The sequence below is a fragment of the Patagioenas fasciata genome, chromosome Z (genome assembly GCF_037038585.1).
Source record: "Patagioenas fasciata isolate bPatFas1 chromosome Z, bPatFas1.hap1, whole genome shotgun sequence".
NCBI classification, from domain to species: Eukaryota; Metazoa; Chordata; class Aves; order Columbiformes; family Columbidae; genus Patagioenas; species Patagioenas fasciata.
Window position 1 is genome coordinate 26,636,376 of NC_092560.1, and position 17,723 is coordinate 26,654,098.

Sequence of the window (17,723 nt, forward strand, 5' to 3'; positions counted from 1 at the left end):
AGATATTGTACAACTGTACAATCAGCATGTGTATAGTTTCTTGTCACGTTTTGAGTATTACCTGTGTAAGGCACAAACAACTAAAATCAATTAATACATCTAGTGAATTATATTATCTCAGATGTAGCATTTCAGATGCTATTGTCTTACTGATAGCATTGTTTCCTACTCTGAAGAAAGCTGACCCTGGCAACATCAAAGTTTATTACAGTTGTGATTCATCCAGTAGCTTCCTGGAGTAGGCACTAAGGTACTAATGTACAGTAACTCATGTGTTATCATATCATGGCACAGTCTCTGACTGGAGATTAAGCTTTCAGGTTGCCTTCAGGAGCCCAACCATTGGCAACAGTTTTTTGTTAGAGAGTTCTCAGCCTACATACGTGTTTCAGCTGTATGGCTTTTATCTTTAAACAAGGCTGGCAGTTCGTGTGTTAAAATTCCATACTAAAAGAGCGAACTCCACTAGCAGGTCAGAGAATCTACTCCTGTAGGAGCACTCAACTGTAATCATAATTTGGATCAGAGGTGAAAGTAGCTGCAGGTATTTGTGTAGGTAATTCAGGTTAAATAACACAAATGTTTCCTTCTGCTTCTGTTTATCAAGTAAATTATTTCATACTGTATTATTGAGTTTGAAGCTGATAATTGCTTGAGCAAAAATCAGCATTAGTAGTGAAGGTAGTTTGGTTTTAAAGGAAATACAAAGCATTTTTCACAGTGTTGGGTTTTTTCCTCCATTTGTGAGAATATTTTGAATTCACCACAGGATTGACTTCCAGATTTTCCAGAACAGCATCTGTGAGTAAGTGTAAACCTCAAATAGTTAGATATTTTGAAAGAAATCTGAAAATAACTTAGATTTTCCATTACTTTTTGTCTTTTATAATCCCATGCAATTATTGTCCTCTATCCAAAGTATTGTAGGCAGACGCTGTTTTTCTCTTCCACAATGTCAGTTAAACATAAACTGAAAGATCTATGAGTTTCTAATACATGTATCAGATGGAACATAAATTTTAAATTTTAGAAATGTGATGTCTAGTTTCTTTTTTTATAGTATGAATTTTCTTTCCTTGCTTGTTTCAGGCTGGTTTGTTCATTGATAAGGGCGTTAAAACAACTAATGCTAGCGCTGATGATCCCAGAGAATATCTTTGTTTGGACAACAATGCAAGGTAAAGGATATTTTCTTCCAAGTGAGTGAAAATGGCAAAGTTCTGAGATTGATATGAGGAAAAACATGTTTTAAACAATATAATTACTTATCAATAATAATCAAACATATATATTCTTTCAGATACTCATATATTCTTTTCCCTTATTTGTTCATCTGTTTTGGGAGCAACAGAGCACAGTGAGCCTTAAAGAAGTTGGTTGTTCCTTCTGAGCCCTTGCTCAGGGTAGTTTTCAGCCCCTTAGAAGACATCACATTAAACATGCTCCACTGTCATGCTTACAGTGTTTTTTGGAATTGCTGTTAAAATTAAAGTCTTACTTTAAAATCTGCTCTTCTGATTTATGACTCAGTTTTAAATAATTCTTAGAAAAAGGCTTGGAGCCAAGTAATACATTCACGTGCCTTTCCTACTGCTGAATGCTTCCTGCTGTACCTCCTAGACATGGAGATCATAGCTTTGGTGCAGTTTTACTGAAGGCTGTTTGCAAAGATAGTATGATCAGCCACATTTTTTGTAGTTTACCAAGTGAGAGAAAACAGTGAATAGTCTAGGAAAATTCCAGGTTATACTGTTCCTGGTTAGTTTTGTCCTGAACTTCAAATAAAATAGCCTGGGGTAGTGGTCAAATGACAGTATTGGATAGCTGTCAGTTTTTCAGTGTGACAGCTAAGCATTAAGACTGAAAATATAGTTCATAAGGTTATCTTTATTTCTGATTAACCTGTGTTTAGAATGAGGATAGTTAAGTGATAATTGCAGATGCAGAAAGGAAAGTTTTCAGTTTTGCCAGTGCTTGATACATCTTGATCTAGAAATTAACCCACTGGTACGAAATTTTGACAGAAAACCCTTAGAACCCTTGTGGATTACCTCAGTCATAATAGGCAGTCAAGAGGAAGATACGAGGGGCAAAATACCCTGTGAGGACCTGTAATGTTTTGACAGGGCATCGACCGAGGATGGGGGAAAGCCAGTGCATGACATGTGGTTCATATTTCACAGCAGCCAAAGAAGTAATGAGGCACTCTGTAACTACACAAGGCCACTAATCACTGTGCGTGGAACCAAACTGGAGGGGTTTAAACACTGAGGAGCCTGAGACTATCAAAACCAAACATTCACCCATTCTCCCCTTCCTTCTTTGGCGGAGGAGGACAGGGCAGAGCCAAATCAGAGTAGCGTACTAGATGATTGGGATAAGGGGCATATATTATCTTCACCCCCCTCAAAATGTATATGTGGTGGTTTTTTTTGTTAATGTATTACTTTTTCTCTGGGATCTTGGAGATAATAAAGTGAAAGCTTCCAGCAGTCTTAAAACAGGCGGTTTCTTCCTGTTGTCTAAAATAGGTTCCAGCCATAACTTACTGTTTGAGACCATCTTGCTAGCAATGCAGAGTGTCAGGGTTGGTACAGAAAAATACTTCAGGTGTGCTTAAAGGAGCAGTTTGAAAGATCTGAAGGAGCATTTAGACAAACCTCCAGCCTTTTTATTTGTGTAGTGCATGTCAGTCCTGTGTATCCTTCCAAGGACCTTTAATTCCCTCCATCAAACTTTCACAATTATGCTCCAGTACAAGTGGGGAGGGAGTACTTTGGGGAGGGTGAAAAGAAAAAGGAAGGAGATAAAAGGAGGTGAGATGCAGCTAAAGTAACTTGGAGATTGAGCAAAAGCCTGTGAAAGTTACTGGAAAAGAGAAGTTTTATGTTCCTTCTTCATTATACCCCGAAGACACTTTTTTAGAAATAGAGCGCTAGAGATGCAGCTGGTTTTGGCTTCTGTCATTCCAAACATGAAGCAGAGTGGATTTTGCCTATCAGATGTGCATGAGTGTTTATCTTTCAAGCTCTCTCAGCTCAACATATATGATACATGTAAAACAAATGGCATTCTTACACTGAGTGTTTGGGGTTTTTATCTGTACCAGGTTTCGACCTCATCAAGATGCAGATCCTGAAAAGCCCCGAGTTGCTGCCCTGATTGACAGATTAATCTCTTTCAAAAACAATGATCATGGTGCCTGGGTCAGGGGAGGGGATATCCTTATTCAAAACTCAGGGTAGGTATCCAGAAGCAAGCAGCTGCATGTTGTTAAGAAATTTCCCCAAAGCTTTGTTTATGTGCATTGTAACAGGGTTATAAGAGAAGATTAATCCTTAACTTGAGGAACTTCTCAGTATCTAGAACTGCTTTCACACCATCCCACTACTTTAAATAAAACAAGTTTATATGTGATTATGTGAGAACTGGCCTTAAATGGCAAAAAGAAACTATGTAATAAGAAGTCTAAAAGCTGGTGGAGACAGTAAATCTATACTGAGGTATCTGTGCTATTCCTGAAGCTCTCATGTTGCTGCGTAAAATATATTTAAAAAGACTTGATTTTTTTTTTTTTTTTTTTTGACAACAACGTTTTTGTAAGAGTTAAATATGTGATGGTTCTAAATTCTAGTAATAGAAAAATGCAGGCTTTCTTCAGTGTGTAGCAGGATGTGCTGCTCTTACAGTAGCTTATTATAGGATAATCCAGAAAAAGTGACTGAAACTTTGAACTTTCTTTTAGGTTTGCAGACAATGGAATAGGTCTGACATTTGCTAGGTGAGTACTTTACATTAATTACTTCTGATTTTTCTTGCATAAAACCTTAGAAAATATATATCCATCTATTAAAATTAATGGGTATACTTTCATAAGGCTATAGTTTTGTTTTGGGGCCTGGTTCTGTTTGCAGTGATGCAGATTATGTGTTAAAGGCTGTAAACTGACACAGCTGCCAAAGCTTGTACTTTAATTCAACCTGTGCTTGGTTTACACCACAATTTGCTGCCTCTTCACCAGAAGGGTTATGTTTATCCAGGTGGTTTTGGTATCATATGATTCTTTAGGCATTTTTGATTTTTTTCCTCCTGAACAGATGAAAGTGAGTAATGGAAAAGGAAGGAGGTGAGCTTTTATAGAGGGCAGAATCTATTTCTAATGAAAAAGAATCAAGTAACTTAGTGAGCCAAAAGTGCTTCCTTTTGGGTTATGACACACTGGTTCTAGGATTGCAAAAGTGGACTGCAAAAAAGTGCTGCACTACAAAGGGAGATAGATTAATAAATGTAATCATCAACAGTATTACAGGCTGTTTGAAATGCCAGCACACAGCTGAGCATTAAATTTTCTATGTACTGTAAATTAAGTCTAAATTGTGATGCTGTAGGAGGACTGTTATGGAAATAAAAGTAGGCATATGCCTTGGTACGTCCATCTTCAGAGGAGTCTTGGCTAAAAGCTTATCTCTGATGTTGTTTCAATAGTGATGGGAGCTTCCCAAACGATGAAGGTGCCAGCCAGGAGGTATCAGAGTCGCTGTTCATAGGTGAGAGCAAGAATTATGGGTTTCCAGGAGGTCAAAATAAATACACAGGAACTGGAGGAATAGACAACAAGGCACGCACTCTGCCTAGGAATCGGTGAGTACATTCTGAGTGAAGAAAGTAGATTATACACGAAACATTCTCTGGTTTAGATATAAACATCATTCTTGCTCAAACTGTGAGAGATTAGGACTGTATTGAAGGTGATTTCCTAATTTTCTTTTTACTGCTTTGTGCACAGCTGGGTCATTCTACTGAGTCAGTTTTCATCTGATGCTACCATAGGTCACTTTTCCATAGTGATTTAAGTTATTCTGCTTTAGTGAAACCTTAGTCTTAAATGACATTTGGGCCTGAAAGAGAGAAAGGGACAAAGGGTAAAGGATAAGATAAAGGGAAAAGGATGAAGAAAGCTTTCAGATAAAGGGATTTAAAGAGTCAGTTTAGGCCTAAATACTGTCTCTGTGTGACAAATCCCAATTTGTGACCATGATCCTTTTCTACCTGGCTTGCTGTGATGCTTATTTAACAGTGTCAAGTCCTATCCTTGCCACAGAATAGGAAGGAATGGTGAGGTAGGTCTAGGTGACCCTGTTTTTTTGCTGCTTAGCCATTTGAAGGGAAGATGTTAATATGGCAGTGATATGAGGTATTCCGTCTAGTTGAGCAGAATTACAGAACAGTTGAGGTTGGAAGGGACCTCTGGACGTCATCTAGCACAACTCCCTGCTCAAGCAGGGCTGCCTAGAGCTGATAGTCCAGGACCATGTTCAGTTTGCTTTAGAATATCTCCAAGGACGGAGACTCCACAACCTCCCTGGGTAACCTGGGCTAGTGTTCAGTTACCTTCATGGTGAAACAGTTTCTCCTTATATTCAGGAGGAACCTCCTGTATTTCAGCTTGTGTCCATTGCCTCTGGTCCTGTTACCGAGCACCACTGCAAAGAGCCTTACTCAGTGTTCTTTACCCCCTCCCTTCAAAGATTCTTATACATTGAATAGATTCCTGCCTGAGCCTTTTCTAGTCCAGGCTGAACAGTCTGAGGTCTCCTAATGTTTCCTCCTATGAGAGATGCTCCAGTCACTTAATCATCTTTGTGGCCCTTCATTGAACTCTTTCCAGTAGGTCCAGGTCTGTCTTCTACTGGGAACAAGAAGTCTAGGTGTGGCTTCACCAGTACTGAATAGACAGAAAGGATCGTCTCCCTTGAACTGTTGGCAACACTTCTCCCAGTGCAACCCAGAATACCGTTTATCTCTTTGTGTCAAGGACACATTGTGGCTTGTGGTCAAATTGGTTTCCACCAGGACCCGTAGGTCCTTTTCACTGGTGCATAGGGATGTTCCTCCCTATGTGTAGTACTTCACAGTTCTTCATGCTGAACTTGATGAGGTTCTCATGTGCCCTTTTCTCCAGCCTGTTGAGGTCTGTTGGATGGCAGCATGACCCTCTGGTGTGTTAGCTGCCCCTCAGAGCTGTGTATCCTCTGCAAACTTGCTGAGACTACACTCATCATCATCCAAGTCACTAATAAAGGTGTTAAACAATATTGGAACCAGTATTGGCTTCTGGGGTACACCACTAGTTACTGACATTCAAGTAGACTTCATGTCATCACCCTCTGGAACCAGCTATTCAGCTAGTTTTCAATTCACTGTACTTCATGAGAATCTTATGGGATATAGTGTCAAAAACCTTACTGAAGTTTAGGTAGACCATGTCCACTCTCCTCTGCTCAGCTACCAGGCCATTCATTTAATCACAGAAGTTTATTAAGTTGGTCAAGCATAACTGCTCCTTGATGAATCCATGCTGATTACTCCCGATGACTTTCTCATCCTTCATGTGCCATGAAATGGTTTCCAGGATTATCTGCTTCAGCACCTTCCTGAGGATCAAGCTGGGGTTTATCAGCCTGCAGTTCCCTGGGTGTTTCTTCTTCAAGTTAGAAGCGACATTTGTTTTCCTCCAGTCTATGAGCACTTCTCGCAGTTACCATGATCAGTTGAAGAGAAGTAGTATTCTCCAGCTGTATTTTCTGTATTTGGGAAGCGACACATTTGCAAATCGACAGTGAAGTCTCTTTCAACAGGAAAATTCAAAAGAGTGGGAGATTTTTTTTGTCTCATTCTAGACATGAGGAAGATATTTTTTATAATGAGGGTGGTGAAACTCTGGAACGGGTTGCTCAGAGAGATGGTAGATACCCCATCCCTGGAGACATTAATGGGCCAGGATGGATGTGACTCTGAGCAACCTCATCTAGTTGAAGGTGTCTCTGCTGATTGCAAGAGGGGCTGGACTAGACGACCTTTGAAGGTCCCTTCCAACTGTAACTATTCTATGATTCTATTATTAAAGTGCAGAAGCAAGTTCTACTTTACTAAAATCTAACCCGCAAGTTTTTCTCTTCATGTTGCTTTCTTGATTCGTCTATGAAGAAATGCATTTGTGATACAGTTTCAGGTTTATCATGAGTTTTGTTACAGGGTGCTATAAATATTTGCTTGCATTAACAGGACATTTCCAATCAGAGGCTTTCAAATTTATGATGGTCCTATTCACCTTACCAAGTGCACATTCAAAAACTTTGTGCCAACTCCAGACAGATTTACCAGTGCAATTGGATTCTTGATGAAAAATCCATGGCAGATGACACCAAAAAACAACATTTCTCTTGTGAAGTTTGGTCCAAACGTAAGTTTATTAGAAGTTTTCCTTAATTCTTGCAAATAGCGCCATTTTCTTCTAGGTGTATTTGAAATGAATGTCCAAGGGCCCTAGCTGATCTTTGCTATATATTCCTACTCCGGAGGTTCTCTCTTTGTTGGAAGTCACTTTTGTCCCCCAAACAAAAATAGTACCAAGGAAGATGTAGGCTATGCTGCAATGATGATCTCTTCCATGGCTAATGGTAAAGCTGAAATGATGTCTTTGTAAGGTTTGGTGTATCCTTAGTAATGAATTTTCATTTGCAAATATTAACACTGTTCAGAAGCAAAGGCTGGCCTGAGCCTATTACTAAAAATCAAAATGTCCCTTTTGTGAGATTATACTGTCCTTTCCCTAAAGTTTTTAATCAACTTTGACTGATTCCTGTGTTCCTGCAGGTACGCAAATGTTAGTCTGTGCTTTGCTTGGGAAAAACAAACAAACAAACAACTATTTTAATTGTTATTGCTAGGTTTCTTTGAAAGCCTTCTTTGGAAAACCTGGTCCCTGGTTTGAAGAAGGAGATCTGGATGGTGACAAGAACTCAATATTTCATGATCTAGATGGTTCAGTGACTGACTACAAGGACACCTATGTGGGCAGAATGGATAACTACTTGATTCAACACCCCAAATGCATTGATATTACAGAATGGAGTGGAGTGGTTTGCAGTGGGACCTATGCACAGGCTAGTACTCTTGTAGCTTTCTGTTTGGGGCAAATTTACAATATGAACAACTTGTGGGAGCATGGGGAGCATAATAACAACACAATTACCTATCTTTGGATTGAAAAATTCTTTGACCTTTAAAAACACTTCTGTGCATATTACACTTTTCAGCAAGTCGTGTATATCATGGTCCCTTCTTCATACAAACTGGGAGTACAGTATTAAATGCTGCAAGGTAAAACCAAATGTGTATGCCTACAAGGAGTTCCATGTTGGAGCCCTATCTGCTAAAACCTTTTCCTATTGGAGGTCTTTTCTTCCACTGGAGCTCTGTCTGTCTTTTTTTCACAGAGTGGGTTTTAAGGGGTTGCTTTTTTCTTTTTCTTGTTTTTTTTTTTTTTTAAATGGTGGTGTTAAATACCACCTTCTGCATACACATCTCACATAGGTTGAATTCCCATTCTAGTTCCTGTTCTATATGAGTTTAGCCAAGTACCACAGCTGGTTCTATACATATTTTTTTCTCCTCCCCTTTTTTTGTCTGTAAAATGGGCAAAATCTACAATAGTTTTTCAAATAGGGCTCTTCTTCAGGAGAAGAAATTGCAGTGTTGTGGCTAATAATGTACTTACTATTCTTTACTATTTCATTTCCTTTTTTACAGTCTCCAAATCTTTCCTCTTTTATTTCATCTTCCTTTATATCATATAGGTTTATGTCCAAACCTGGAATGGACAGAATCTTTCTATGACTATTGTACGAGATGAGTACCCAGCCAATCCCATGGTTCTTAGAGGCATTAATCAAAAAGCTGTCTTTCAACAATACCAGCCAGTAGTGATGCTCCAAAAGGGCTACACAATACATTGGAATGGAAAAGCTCCAAATGTCACCTATCTTTATCTCATTAACTTCAACAAGTACGTTTACTTTCTTTCATGTCATTGATCCATAAGGCAATACTGAAGCAATGTCCTGCAGATTTGGAATCATGAGAGTTTGCAATCGTCAGTAAGACTGGATCTTGTTATTATGGGGTTTTTTGTTTTGTTTTGTTTGTGGTGGGTTTTTTTGTTTGTTTGTTTGTTCATTTTTAATAATTACAAAAACTAAAGTGTGAAAAACAAGAGAGAAAGTGATAGACTGGCAACTTCTGTCAAGTACAGTGTCTTTACGAAAAATCCTTTAAAGAAAATGTGCAAATAATGATGTTGAACAGAACTGGAGTTGAATAGTTTAGCATACTTGATTTTGTTGTCAGATAAACTTGTTAAATGTATAAAGCATGAAAACAAATATATCCTGAGAGAATTGAAGTTGTTATAATGTTTAATGATATACTTTGCGTAGAGAAGGGAAGAAAGTTCTGGTTGAGAGCTTTTTATGTTCCCGTTACTCGTTTTATTGGCATGATCTCTTTGTCTATTGTCATCTACACTATTCCTGTGCTGAATCATACATTTTCTTTTGTTTTCAGGAATGACTGGATTCGTGTTGGCCTTTGTTATCAACCAAATACAGATTTTGTTATAGTATTGGAAACATTTCAAAGGCGGTCATCTGCTCTGTCAAGCAAGGTAGAGCGCTACATGCCTGTGTCTTCAATGATGGAGCTCGAAAAGAATCAATCAGACAAGAAGTTTTACTTTGACAACAGTACTGGGTAACTTCTTGTAATCTTACCCTATTGGAAGATATTGTACAATGCTAAAGTATACAGTCTGATAGTTTTAAAAGCAACTCATTGAGACACCTGTGTAAGAGGAAGGTTGTTGTGGAGAAGCCCAAAGCGTATTTGACAAAATACTTTGTGACTTTGAATCTCCAAAATACAGTGGTTGTCATTGAAACATTTAAACAAGAGCACCGCAGTTGCCAGAGATATTTCCTACCCCATGTGTGGGGAAAATGTGGTATCTGGTGTGCTGCAGAGCAGTGTATTTCAGGAAGTAACTTCTAAGTCTTCAAAGAAGATGTGCACCTTCTTGTTAAACTGAAAGTTCTAGAAATTTTCAAGAACCTTTCAGTAACATATTTCTGAAAATCCTAATCTGTTTTCAGCCTTTTTGAAAGTATTTAGTCCTGTTCTCTCTTTCAACAATACCTGACAGAGGCTGCTGAGATCCTTCTTAGAGGTTTAGAATATGGTCAACTTAGAATAAATTAAGTCCTACCTATATCACTTCTATATTTGGCTTTAATTTGTAATTTATTCTCCTATTTATTTTGTTCCCTTATCTGCTACATTGTCTGTCTGTAGTAAATGTGCAGATGAAAGTAGCTTTCAAAATACATTTAAGTCTCTTTTGTCTAAGAGCTACATTGATAACAGTCAAATACATAATGGAAGAATTACCAGTCTTTGTATACTGCAAACATTAATGACCATTACCCGGTAAATTGCATTTCCAGGCATTTGGAACAGTACAATTACATTGTCTAGTGCTGGTGGGTGAAGCTGAATATCCGAACATATCTGCAAATATCTATGATCAAAAAAAAACATTTATGCTCTGTAGTTTGTTTTTTGTTTCCTGTAAGCCACTGATTGGAGGAGTGGCTGTTTTTTTCCAAGCATTTGCATTCATAATGATGTCTCCTTTAATTGTTGGAAATTTCAGATACATCAGTAGAGACTTCCTAACTCTAGTAAACCGTAAATATTTTGAAAAAGTCTGAACAGTGGTGCAGAAGTGAATACTGTAGTTTCTCTGCTTCTGAAAACCGTGAAATAGAGCTGTTAATGTTTAACATAAATACCTGTCTTTCCAGCAATTGATCTAGATTATTTTTCCCCCCTTTTGTGTAGATTACTGTTTTTATTTCTTCAAGCCAAATATGATAGGGATGGTCACAGTTATTGCTCATCTCAGGGATGTGAAAGGATCAAGATTGTGACCAAAGACTCAGCAAAAGGGATCAGTAACTGCATGGCAAAAGCTTACCCAAAGTACTACCAAGGACCAACTGTCGTAAAGCAGATGCCAGTAAAAACTACTGTACCATGTACAAAGTGCGGCACAACTCAGGTAAAATAAAATAAGCAAAACATTTAATGAACTGCGTAGTTGGTGTTGCTGTCTACTCATTTAAGGAAGGATTGGAGTCTTTCAGCACAGAATACTGCACCTGCCAGTTTGCAATGGTCACATCATTAATCTCCTGTACAACAGAAGGCAGGGAGTCCCTTGCTCTTTGAAAAGAGTTTTTGCTCTGTGAAAAATACTTTTCATCTCTCACTTGAGTGCTACAGAGAATGGACATAGGTAGATCTGATGTCTTGTGCTACAGTACTGTCTGTATTCTGTGTAGGATAGCTTTGCTGCAGAGATCTATATGTTATTGGCCAGCTTTCTCTCTTCTTTGGATCTTTGCTTATTAGTATCATCTTGAAATTGTATTAACCAGTTTAGCTATAGAAGCTGAGAAGAATACTGAAAGCAAGGAATAAAATGGGTTACACTATACAACATATTTATTAGCATTGCTAGTGCCATAAATAATGCTGCTAACAAATGGATGCATTTGCTTTGGAGCATGGGTGGTCTGCTGTAAATTGCCTGGCATGAGAAAGTGTTGAAGACACATGGATTTGTGTACTTAACATGTTTTGTTTGATATCCAGATGGTATTCACCAGCGATCCTCACAAAAACTACCTCCTTGTGCAGATTAATTCATCTGGTAAAAAAGAATTAAGCAGAGGTCAGCAAGCATTTATTTCTGTAAGTACTATTTATGGTTTTCTTCTATGATCTTTAGCAGTTTGTATTACAAAAGCTGTACAGCTCTGTATAATGCTGACCTCACTTTTCTTCGCTTGGATGAAAAGTGTTGGTTCATGGTTTGAAAACAAAACAATCAGAAAGCTGATATTTTAACCTCAGAAAATGAGGCTCTAGAGCTCCGTTTTTATATTTGAATGCTTTCCTGCTGGAGAGAAAATTGTATCAGTATGGGAGAATTTAAAATCTTCAGACTCATGTTGAAATCTGGATGGACGTAAACTTATTGATGGCTGCCTTTGGAAAAAACAAACAAACAACAACAAAACTAAACAAAAACCTGTTAGTTAAATCCCTGTTACTGAAGTAAGTTTTGTTCTAACAGACTGGTGAGTTAATAGGATGCCATTCAAACCTTAAAGCTTCACTAAACTCCTTCAAAATGGCAATTACTAAGGAATCTGTAGAGGTTTCTGTATATGTTCTGATGCTGTCCTGATAAGCCCACTGATATGATCCTGTATAAAAAGTAGTTTGATTTGACTTTTCTATTTGGGTGTTGAAGGGGACTTGCACTTAATGCTGAAATAGCATTTGCAGACATCCTCACACCACAAAACTCAGAGTCTGTATGTGGCTTATGTTCAGCAATGTCACTGCGATAGCTTGGTTGAAATAGTAGAACTCTTGAGTTATTTAGACAGATAATTGGCACGTGAGCAACGTAACCTCGGCGGCAGCAAACTTCTGTGGCAATGTATGTGCCGTATCCAAAAGCAGTAGGAGCACTCTGTAGGGAGGAACTGGGCTGCTGCACCGATAGATTAACTGTGCTGTTGCTGAGAAGTCCAGATGGTTCAGTATCTGAATTTCAGCTTCCTGAAACAGGAGCAATTACTGAGGCAAGTATTGAGCCACCTGAAATGCATGATCTACTGAAGTCTCATGCAATTTCAGAAGTCCCACTGAAAGCCTCCCTTCAAGGATGAAAATCAAGAGATGCTGGAAGAAACAAGTATTTGTCCAGAAATTAGTACACCACTGTGTCTAAACTAGATGAAGATTAACACTGAGTGCAGTAGAATTGCTGTTGATTTCATATTAACTTTAAGAAAGAAAGAAAAAAATTATTTTCTATTTTTCTCCTCCCTTTTTAGGTCAATGACACTATGTTTTCCTTCAAGGATGATGGTATACTTATTGTTGTAGTTGATGCCTGCATTGGCACAGTGTCAGGAAAAAAATTCTTTTCTTCAGTAGATATTAAGCGTGTAGATGAGTATTTAAGATCTGGAATTCCACAAAGGTATGTGTAATGACTACTTATTTCCGCTATATCCCATAAGCTGTATCTCTGCTCTCTAACAAGGATTTAAATAATTATATCTATACAGGAGCACTGAAAATGAACAAAAGCTATATCTAAGTTGAGGAGATAGAGGAAACATAGGAGCATTTTCACAGACATTAGGCTTATTCGAGAAGACAGAGTAACTCAAATTTTGAACACTTACAGTTTTCCATTGTTGCCTGTCTTTCCCCTCAAAATAATTTTTAACTAAATATAGGACTGCTTAAAACAATAATAACTTTATGTTTAATAAGGTCACTTAAGGACAGTGACAAAAACTATGTGACAAGATATCACACTGTTCTCTCCCTATTGAGGAAGAAAATTGCTTATCATTAAGGAAAGATAAAAAGTTAGTGTCAGAAAAATCAGCATTCTAATATTCTAATTTTGAATCAATATCTAAACTTGATTTTTTTATAGAAAATATGAAACTATATTTGAATAACGTTTTCTAATGATTTTGAAGTTAAATTTAAAAGCCAGTTTAAAAAGTCTAGGCGGGCGGTTTTCTAAGTGCTGCTTTCAAAGGGGTTTGACTGTGTCATGAGATGACAAGGCGTTAGTACTCTTTAAGCAAGTGGACTATGAGGCCAGCTAGCTGTCAAAGCCTGTAGCAGAATATTAAGAAAACTTTCTAACAGCTGCTGTCTCTGCACTGTTACTTCTGCAGGTCGATTGTTCTACTGAGCACAAGAGGTGATGTAGCAAATCCTAATAATATATCAGAAGCCTTAATGTCCCTGGGGACAGCCAAACCGCCTTATCTTCAGAGCAACGGTTGGTGGAAATTTTGCACATTTCTTTGACGCCGCCTTGGCCTCTATGTTTGTGTTGGCGTGGCGGCGTTCTCACGGGGTGTGTAAGAAGGACGCAGCTGCCGGGGGATGGCTGCCAGTTTGCACTGGTGTGGGCTGCTGCCTTTCAGTCCTTTTTGAGAAGGGGTTGGGCAGCCCTTCAGCAGATGGAGCCGAAGACCCTTCCCATTGCCCCAAAAGGGTGTTTGTGAAGCTTGTTCCAAGCAGAGAAGTGGCTAGCATGTTTGGTTTTTTTTTTTTTTTTTTTTTTGTGCCTGTCGCTTACAAAGAAAGAATCCCAGGGTTTTTTCACAGACCCTGTATTGTGCCTCCACAGCAAATCTATTTTTAAACAATCTCTTGTGCCAGGCTAGTATTTCCTGTTCTAACAAAATCTGGAGATAGAGATGAGAAATTGTTGTTGTTTTGAAGGGTGATTTTATAGGCCTCATGAGGTAGCTCTTGCCTGCTCAGGGCCCTGGCACAAGTCCTGTCTGAGAAAGCAGGTTTTATAGCTGTCTTGATATCTGTGTTTTCAAATTAAGATTTCAGAGTATTTAATACTGCCTATTGGACAAGGAAATAGCAGATCGCTATTTCCTTGTGAGGTGCATGTAAAGCTGAGCGTGGATTAATGACCTGTATAAAATCTCGGGGACAGAATTTCAGAGGAGCGAGCTGTTCCTTTCCCAGCCGGTCCCATGTTATGTTTGGATGGGTTTGACTGGTTTGGTAACACTGGGCTGTTTTTTTTACAGGAAGCCTGGCCTTTCTTGGCTTCAGAGGAAACCTCAAGCCATCCTGGATTAAGCTGTTTACTGGTCCTGCTGGGCATGGGCTCGTTCAGATAGAAAAATATATCCCTTTACAACTGGAAGAGTATGGCTGTGCCAGAGCAATGAAAAACAGGCGGAAAGACCTCGAGCTTCTGCAGAAGGCTACGCGATCTCATTAAAGACTAAGATGTACATAAAAGCTGGGGAAGAAAAAAATGTGAACTAACTTATTTTTTAATTTATGGCATTTTAAACTTTATTATTATCCAAGTAAATCATGTTATTGTCTGAGAGATGTTTGCCAGCATTGACCGTTTGAATGCCAATCTGTGCACCTTCTAGTTGTACAAAATATTAAAGGATTTATTAGTATTTGTATAAACAGGTTTCAGAGATTTTCAGATGTTTGTATTTAAGCAGGTTCCTTCTGTTTAATACTCCTTTTGTATGTATGAGGGTGTTCATAAAAGCCTTAAATTTTTCATAACAGGTGTTAGAGTGCATCTTGGATTACTTGAAAGATTAACAGTGAAGTTTCCATAAACAGTTTGAATTGGTCATTATAACTCTTGCATTTTCCCTCAGCTGTTTGTTTGTTTGTTAATCTTCCAGAGGGTTTACTTAGCAGACAGCTCAGTTACATTCTCAGTCTGTGTTCCAAGGTGTTAAAAACCAGTTTGCCTTAGCTGTGCAGCTAACCCAAGGGGTTTAACTGCAGTAAAATTTTTGCATTGCTGTTTGAAAGATAGAGAGGGGGAGATTCAAAGATGCATCCCAGGTCTGGATGAGGATTGTGTACCATGCAATAGAGTTGAGAAGGCTATGTGTACCAGCATGGCATACAGAGCAGAAAATGGTTATCATTCTTTGTTTACTATTCACCCTTAAATATACAGGTGTGTGTAACAGTTACTTTAGTAATCAATCTGGGTGCTAAGGCTGCAGTCTTGGGTATGGCTTGAATTCAGCTTTCTCTTTGAAAGCTTTTAGCTAGGAGGGCAAAGCTGAGATACTGATATTCTCAATTTATTATGAAACTAGTCTTCTACACTTGCAGTGATTTTGTTTGTTTGTTTGTTTTCCCAAGGCTATCCCAGCTCTGACTTTTAAGTGAATGGGAAGTGTTCTCAGTTCATTCAGGCACGTTATATCTTTTGCCTTTGGTTCTTTTAATATACTCACGTTGCTGATTCCTACTGGTTTTCTGTTAGGTCCATTTGATTTCTTTTGGTTTTTGTTGCCATTTTTTGACCCTTTTTGCAGATAGTGTGAAAATCTTTTAGAAGAACTGAGGCACAGATGCCCTTTTTCAGTATCCTACTCTTTGAAATTAAACTTCAGAGACTGTAAAGAATGCATTTCATAATAGAGAACAATAGGTGCCTTAGAGCTAAAATGTTACCATAGTTCTGATGAAACTGACCTAGTTCCGTCATCTTGCATATGTTCTCTTTCATTCTAGCTGGTATGATATATCTACCATTCAGAGATGCTTTGTGCTTTGAATTCAAAATGGAGTGGCTGTTGGAAATGAACTATATGCCTGTCTTCTCCAAAGAAGTTGAAAAACTCTGGGGATTTTTTTTGTGTGTGCTTTAAAGGAGAGGAGGCACAATAGCAGACTTATTATTCTGTTCAATTAAAATATGCTACCTCAGTGCTACAATTAAACTGCCTGGTCTAGTATCGTTTCCCTAGTTAAAGGGGAGGGGAAAAGAGCAAAACACAGGAGATAAAATTAACAAATAGATAACTGATGTTATTTTTGTTGTAAAACCAAGCCAAATGGATGATTGTGTATTTTGCAGTTGCTTTGATGCACAGTTCTCCTACAATTTTTTTTTTTTTTTAAAAGGTGTTTTGTTGGGGGGAGATGTGGTAAATCTTTAGATATGATGTTGGTGTTACTAATGCAGGGCAATGTGATTTAAGTGTTCTGAGTGCAGTAGTTATAGTGGTTGGGGATTAAAATGGTTTTAAGACTTCGCTGTTCTGTGGGTCATGCTCAGCAGAGAAATACCAATGACGTAGTGACCTTCAGGCTTGGGAAGCTGGCCATTATTTATGAGACTCTGCTGTTCTAAGCCATCTTGTAAAAATTGTGCTTGGAAGTGTCAAGGGTATTCTGATGTAGGGCTTACTGATGGACAATTGGACCTGAAATTGAAGTGTTGTCTTTTGTGTAAATTTAAACACTTGATAAATAGCATAAATAAATTTTTACACCTGACAAGGCAATAAAATCTTTGGTCTCTTCTGTTCTTGTATCAAGCAATTTTTTAATGTCTGTTGTGTGAATTCGATAGAGCCACGAAGATGATGGAGTGGAGCATCTCCCCTATGAGGAAAGGCTGAGGGAGCTGGGGCTCTTTAGCTTGGAGGAGACTGAGGAGTGACCTTATTAATATTTATAAATGTGTAAAGGGTGAGTGTCACGAGGAAGGAGCCAGGCTCTTCTCAGTGACAACCAATGGGAAGACAAGGGGCAGTGGGTGCAAACTGGAACACAGGAGGTTCCACTTAAATATGAGAAGAAACTTCTTCTCAGTGAGGGTGACAGAGCACTGGAACAGGCTGCCCGGAGAGGTTGTGGAGTCTCCTACTCTGGAGGCATTCAAGACCTGCCTGGACACCTTCCTGTGGAACCTCATCTAGGTGTTCCTGCTCTGGCAGGGGAATTGGACTAGATCTTTTGAGGTCCCTTCCAATCCCTGGTGTTTGAAATAGTTTATCACAGAACATCAATAGACCTGTGAAGTTTATGGAACATATCCTACTCTTCAAGTCAGGAATACTGAGAAGGGGAACACTGATGGTGACTGAAGTCATGGGCATGTCTCTAGAGTCTGTCATCTTATAGTCTGGCTGAGCTGGCTGAGTGTAGAGTCATTTTAGCTTGGTGGAAACAGTATTGTCATCTGCTCTGGGGCATCTTATCCATGTCTATAGCTACCTGATTGGGGAGTAAACAAAGGAGCCAAGCTCTTCTCTGTGGTGCCCATCAACACAGGACAAGAGGCAGTGGGCACACATTGAAATGCAGGCAGATCCACATAAACAGAAGAAAAAGCTGATTGCCAAGAGAATCTGTGGAGTCTTTGTGGATGCACAGCACTAGCTGACCCTGCTTTGAGAGAGGTGGTATCC

General features: G+C 38.7%; 1 protein-coding gene across 4 annotated transcripts in view; it reads left to right on the forward strand.

Moving 5' to 3' along the window:
* Nucleotides 1-16,833, forward strand: part of CEMIP2 (cell migration inducing hyaluronidase 2) — a 57,351-nt gene extending 40,518 nt beyond the window's left edge. For all 4 annotated transcript variants that reach the window (XM_065860907.2, XM_071802880.1, XM_065860906.2 and 1 more), the window contains 13 exons: nt 1,090-1,178; nt 3,110-3,241; nt 3,746-3,781; nt 4,486-4,641; nt 7,066-7,243; nt 7,731-7,946; nt 8,640-8,848; nt 9,406-9,591; nt 10,738-10,957; nt 11,554-11,652; nt 12,810-12,958; nt 13,677-13,783; nt 14,559-16,833. In XM_065860907.2, coding sequence (XP_065716979.1) covers nt 1,090-1,178; nt 3,110-3,241; nt 3,746-3,781; nt 4,486-4,641; nt 7,066-7,243; nt 7,731-7,946; nt 8,640-8,848; nt 9,406-9,591; nt 10,738-10,957; nt 11,554-11,652; nt 12,810-12,958; nt 13,677-13,783; nt 14,559-14,755 — 1,974 coding nt within the window. In that variant the 3' untranslated portion in view covers nt 14,756-16,833. The remainder of the gene's footprint in view (nt 1-1,089; nt 1,179-3,109; nt 3,242-3,745; nt 3,782-4,485; nt 4,642-7,065; nt 7,244-7,730; nt 7,947-8,639; nt 8,849-9,405; nt 9,592-10,737; nt 10,958-11,553; nt 11,653-12,809; nt 12,959-13,676; nt 13,784-14,558) is intronic.
* Nucleotides 16,834-17,723: the final 890 nt, after the last annotated feature.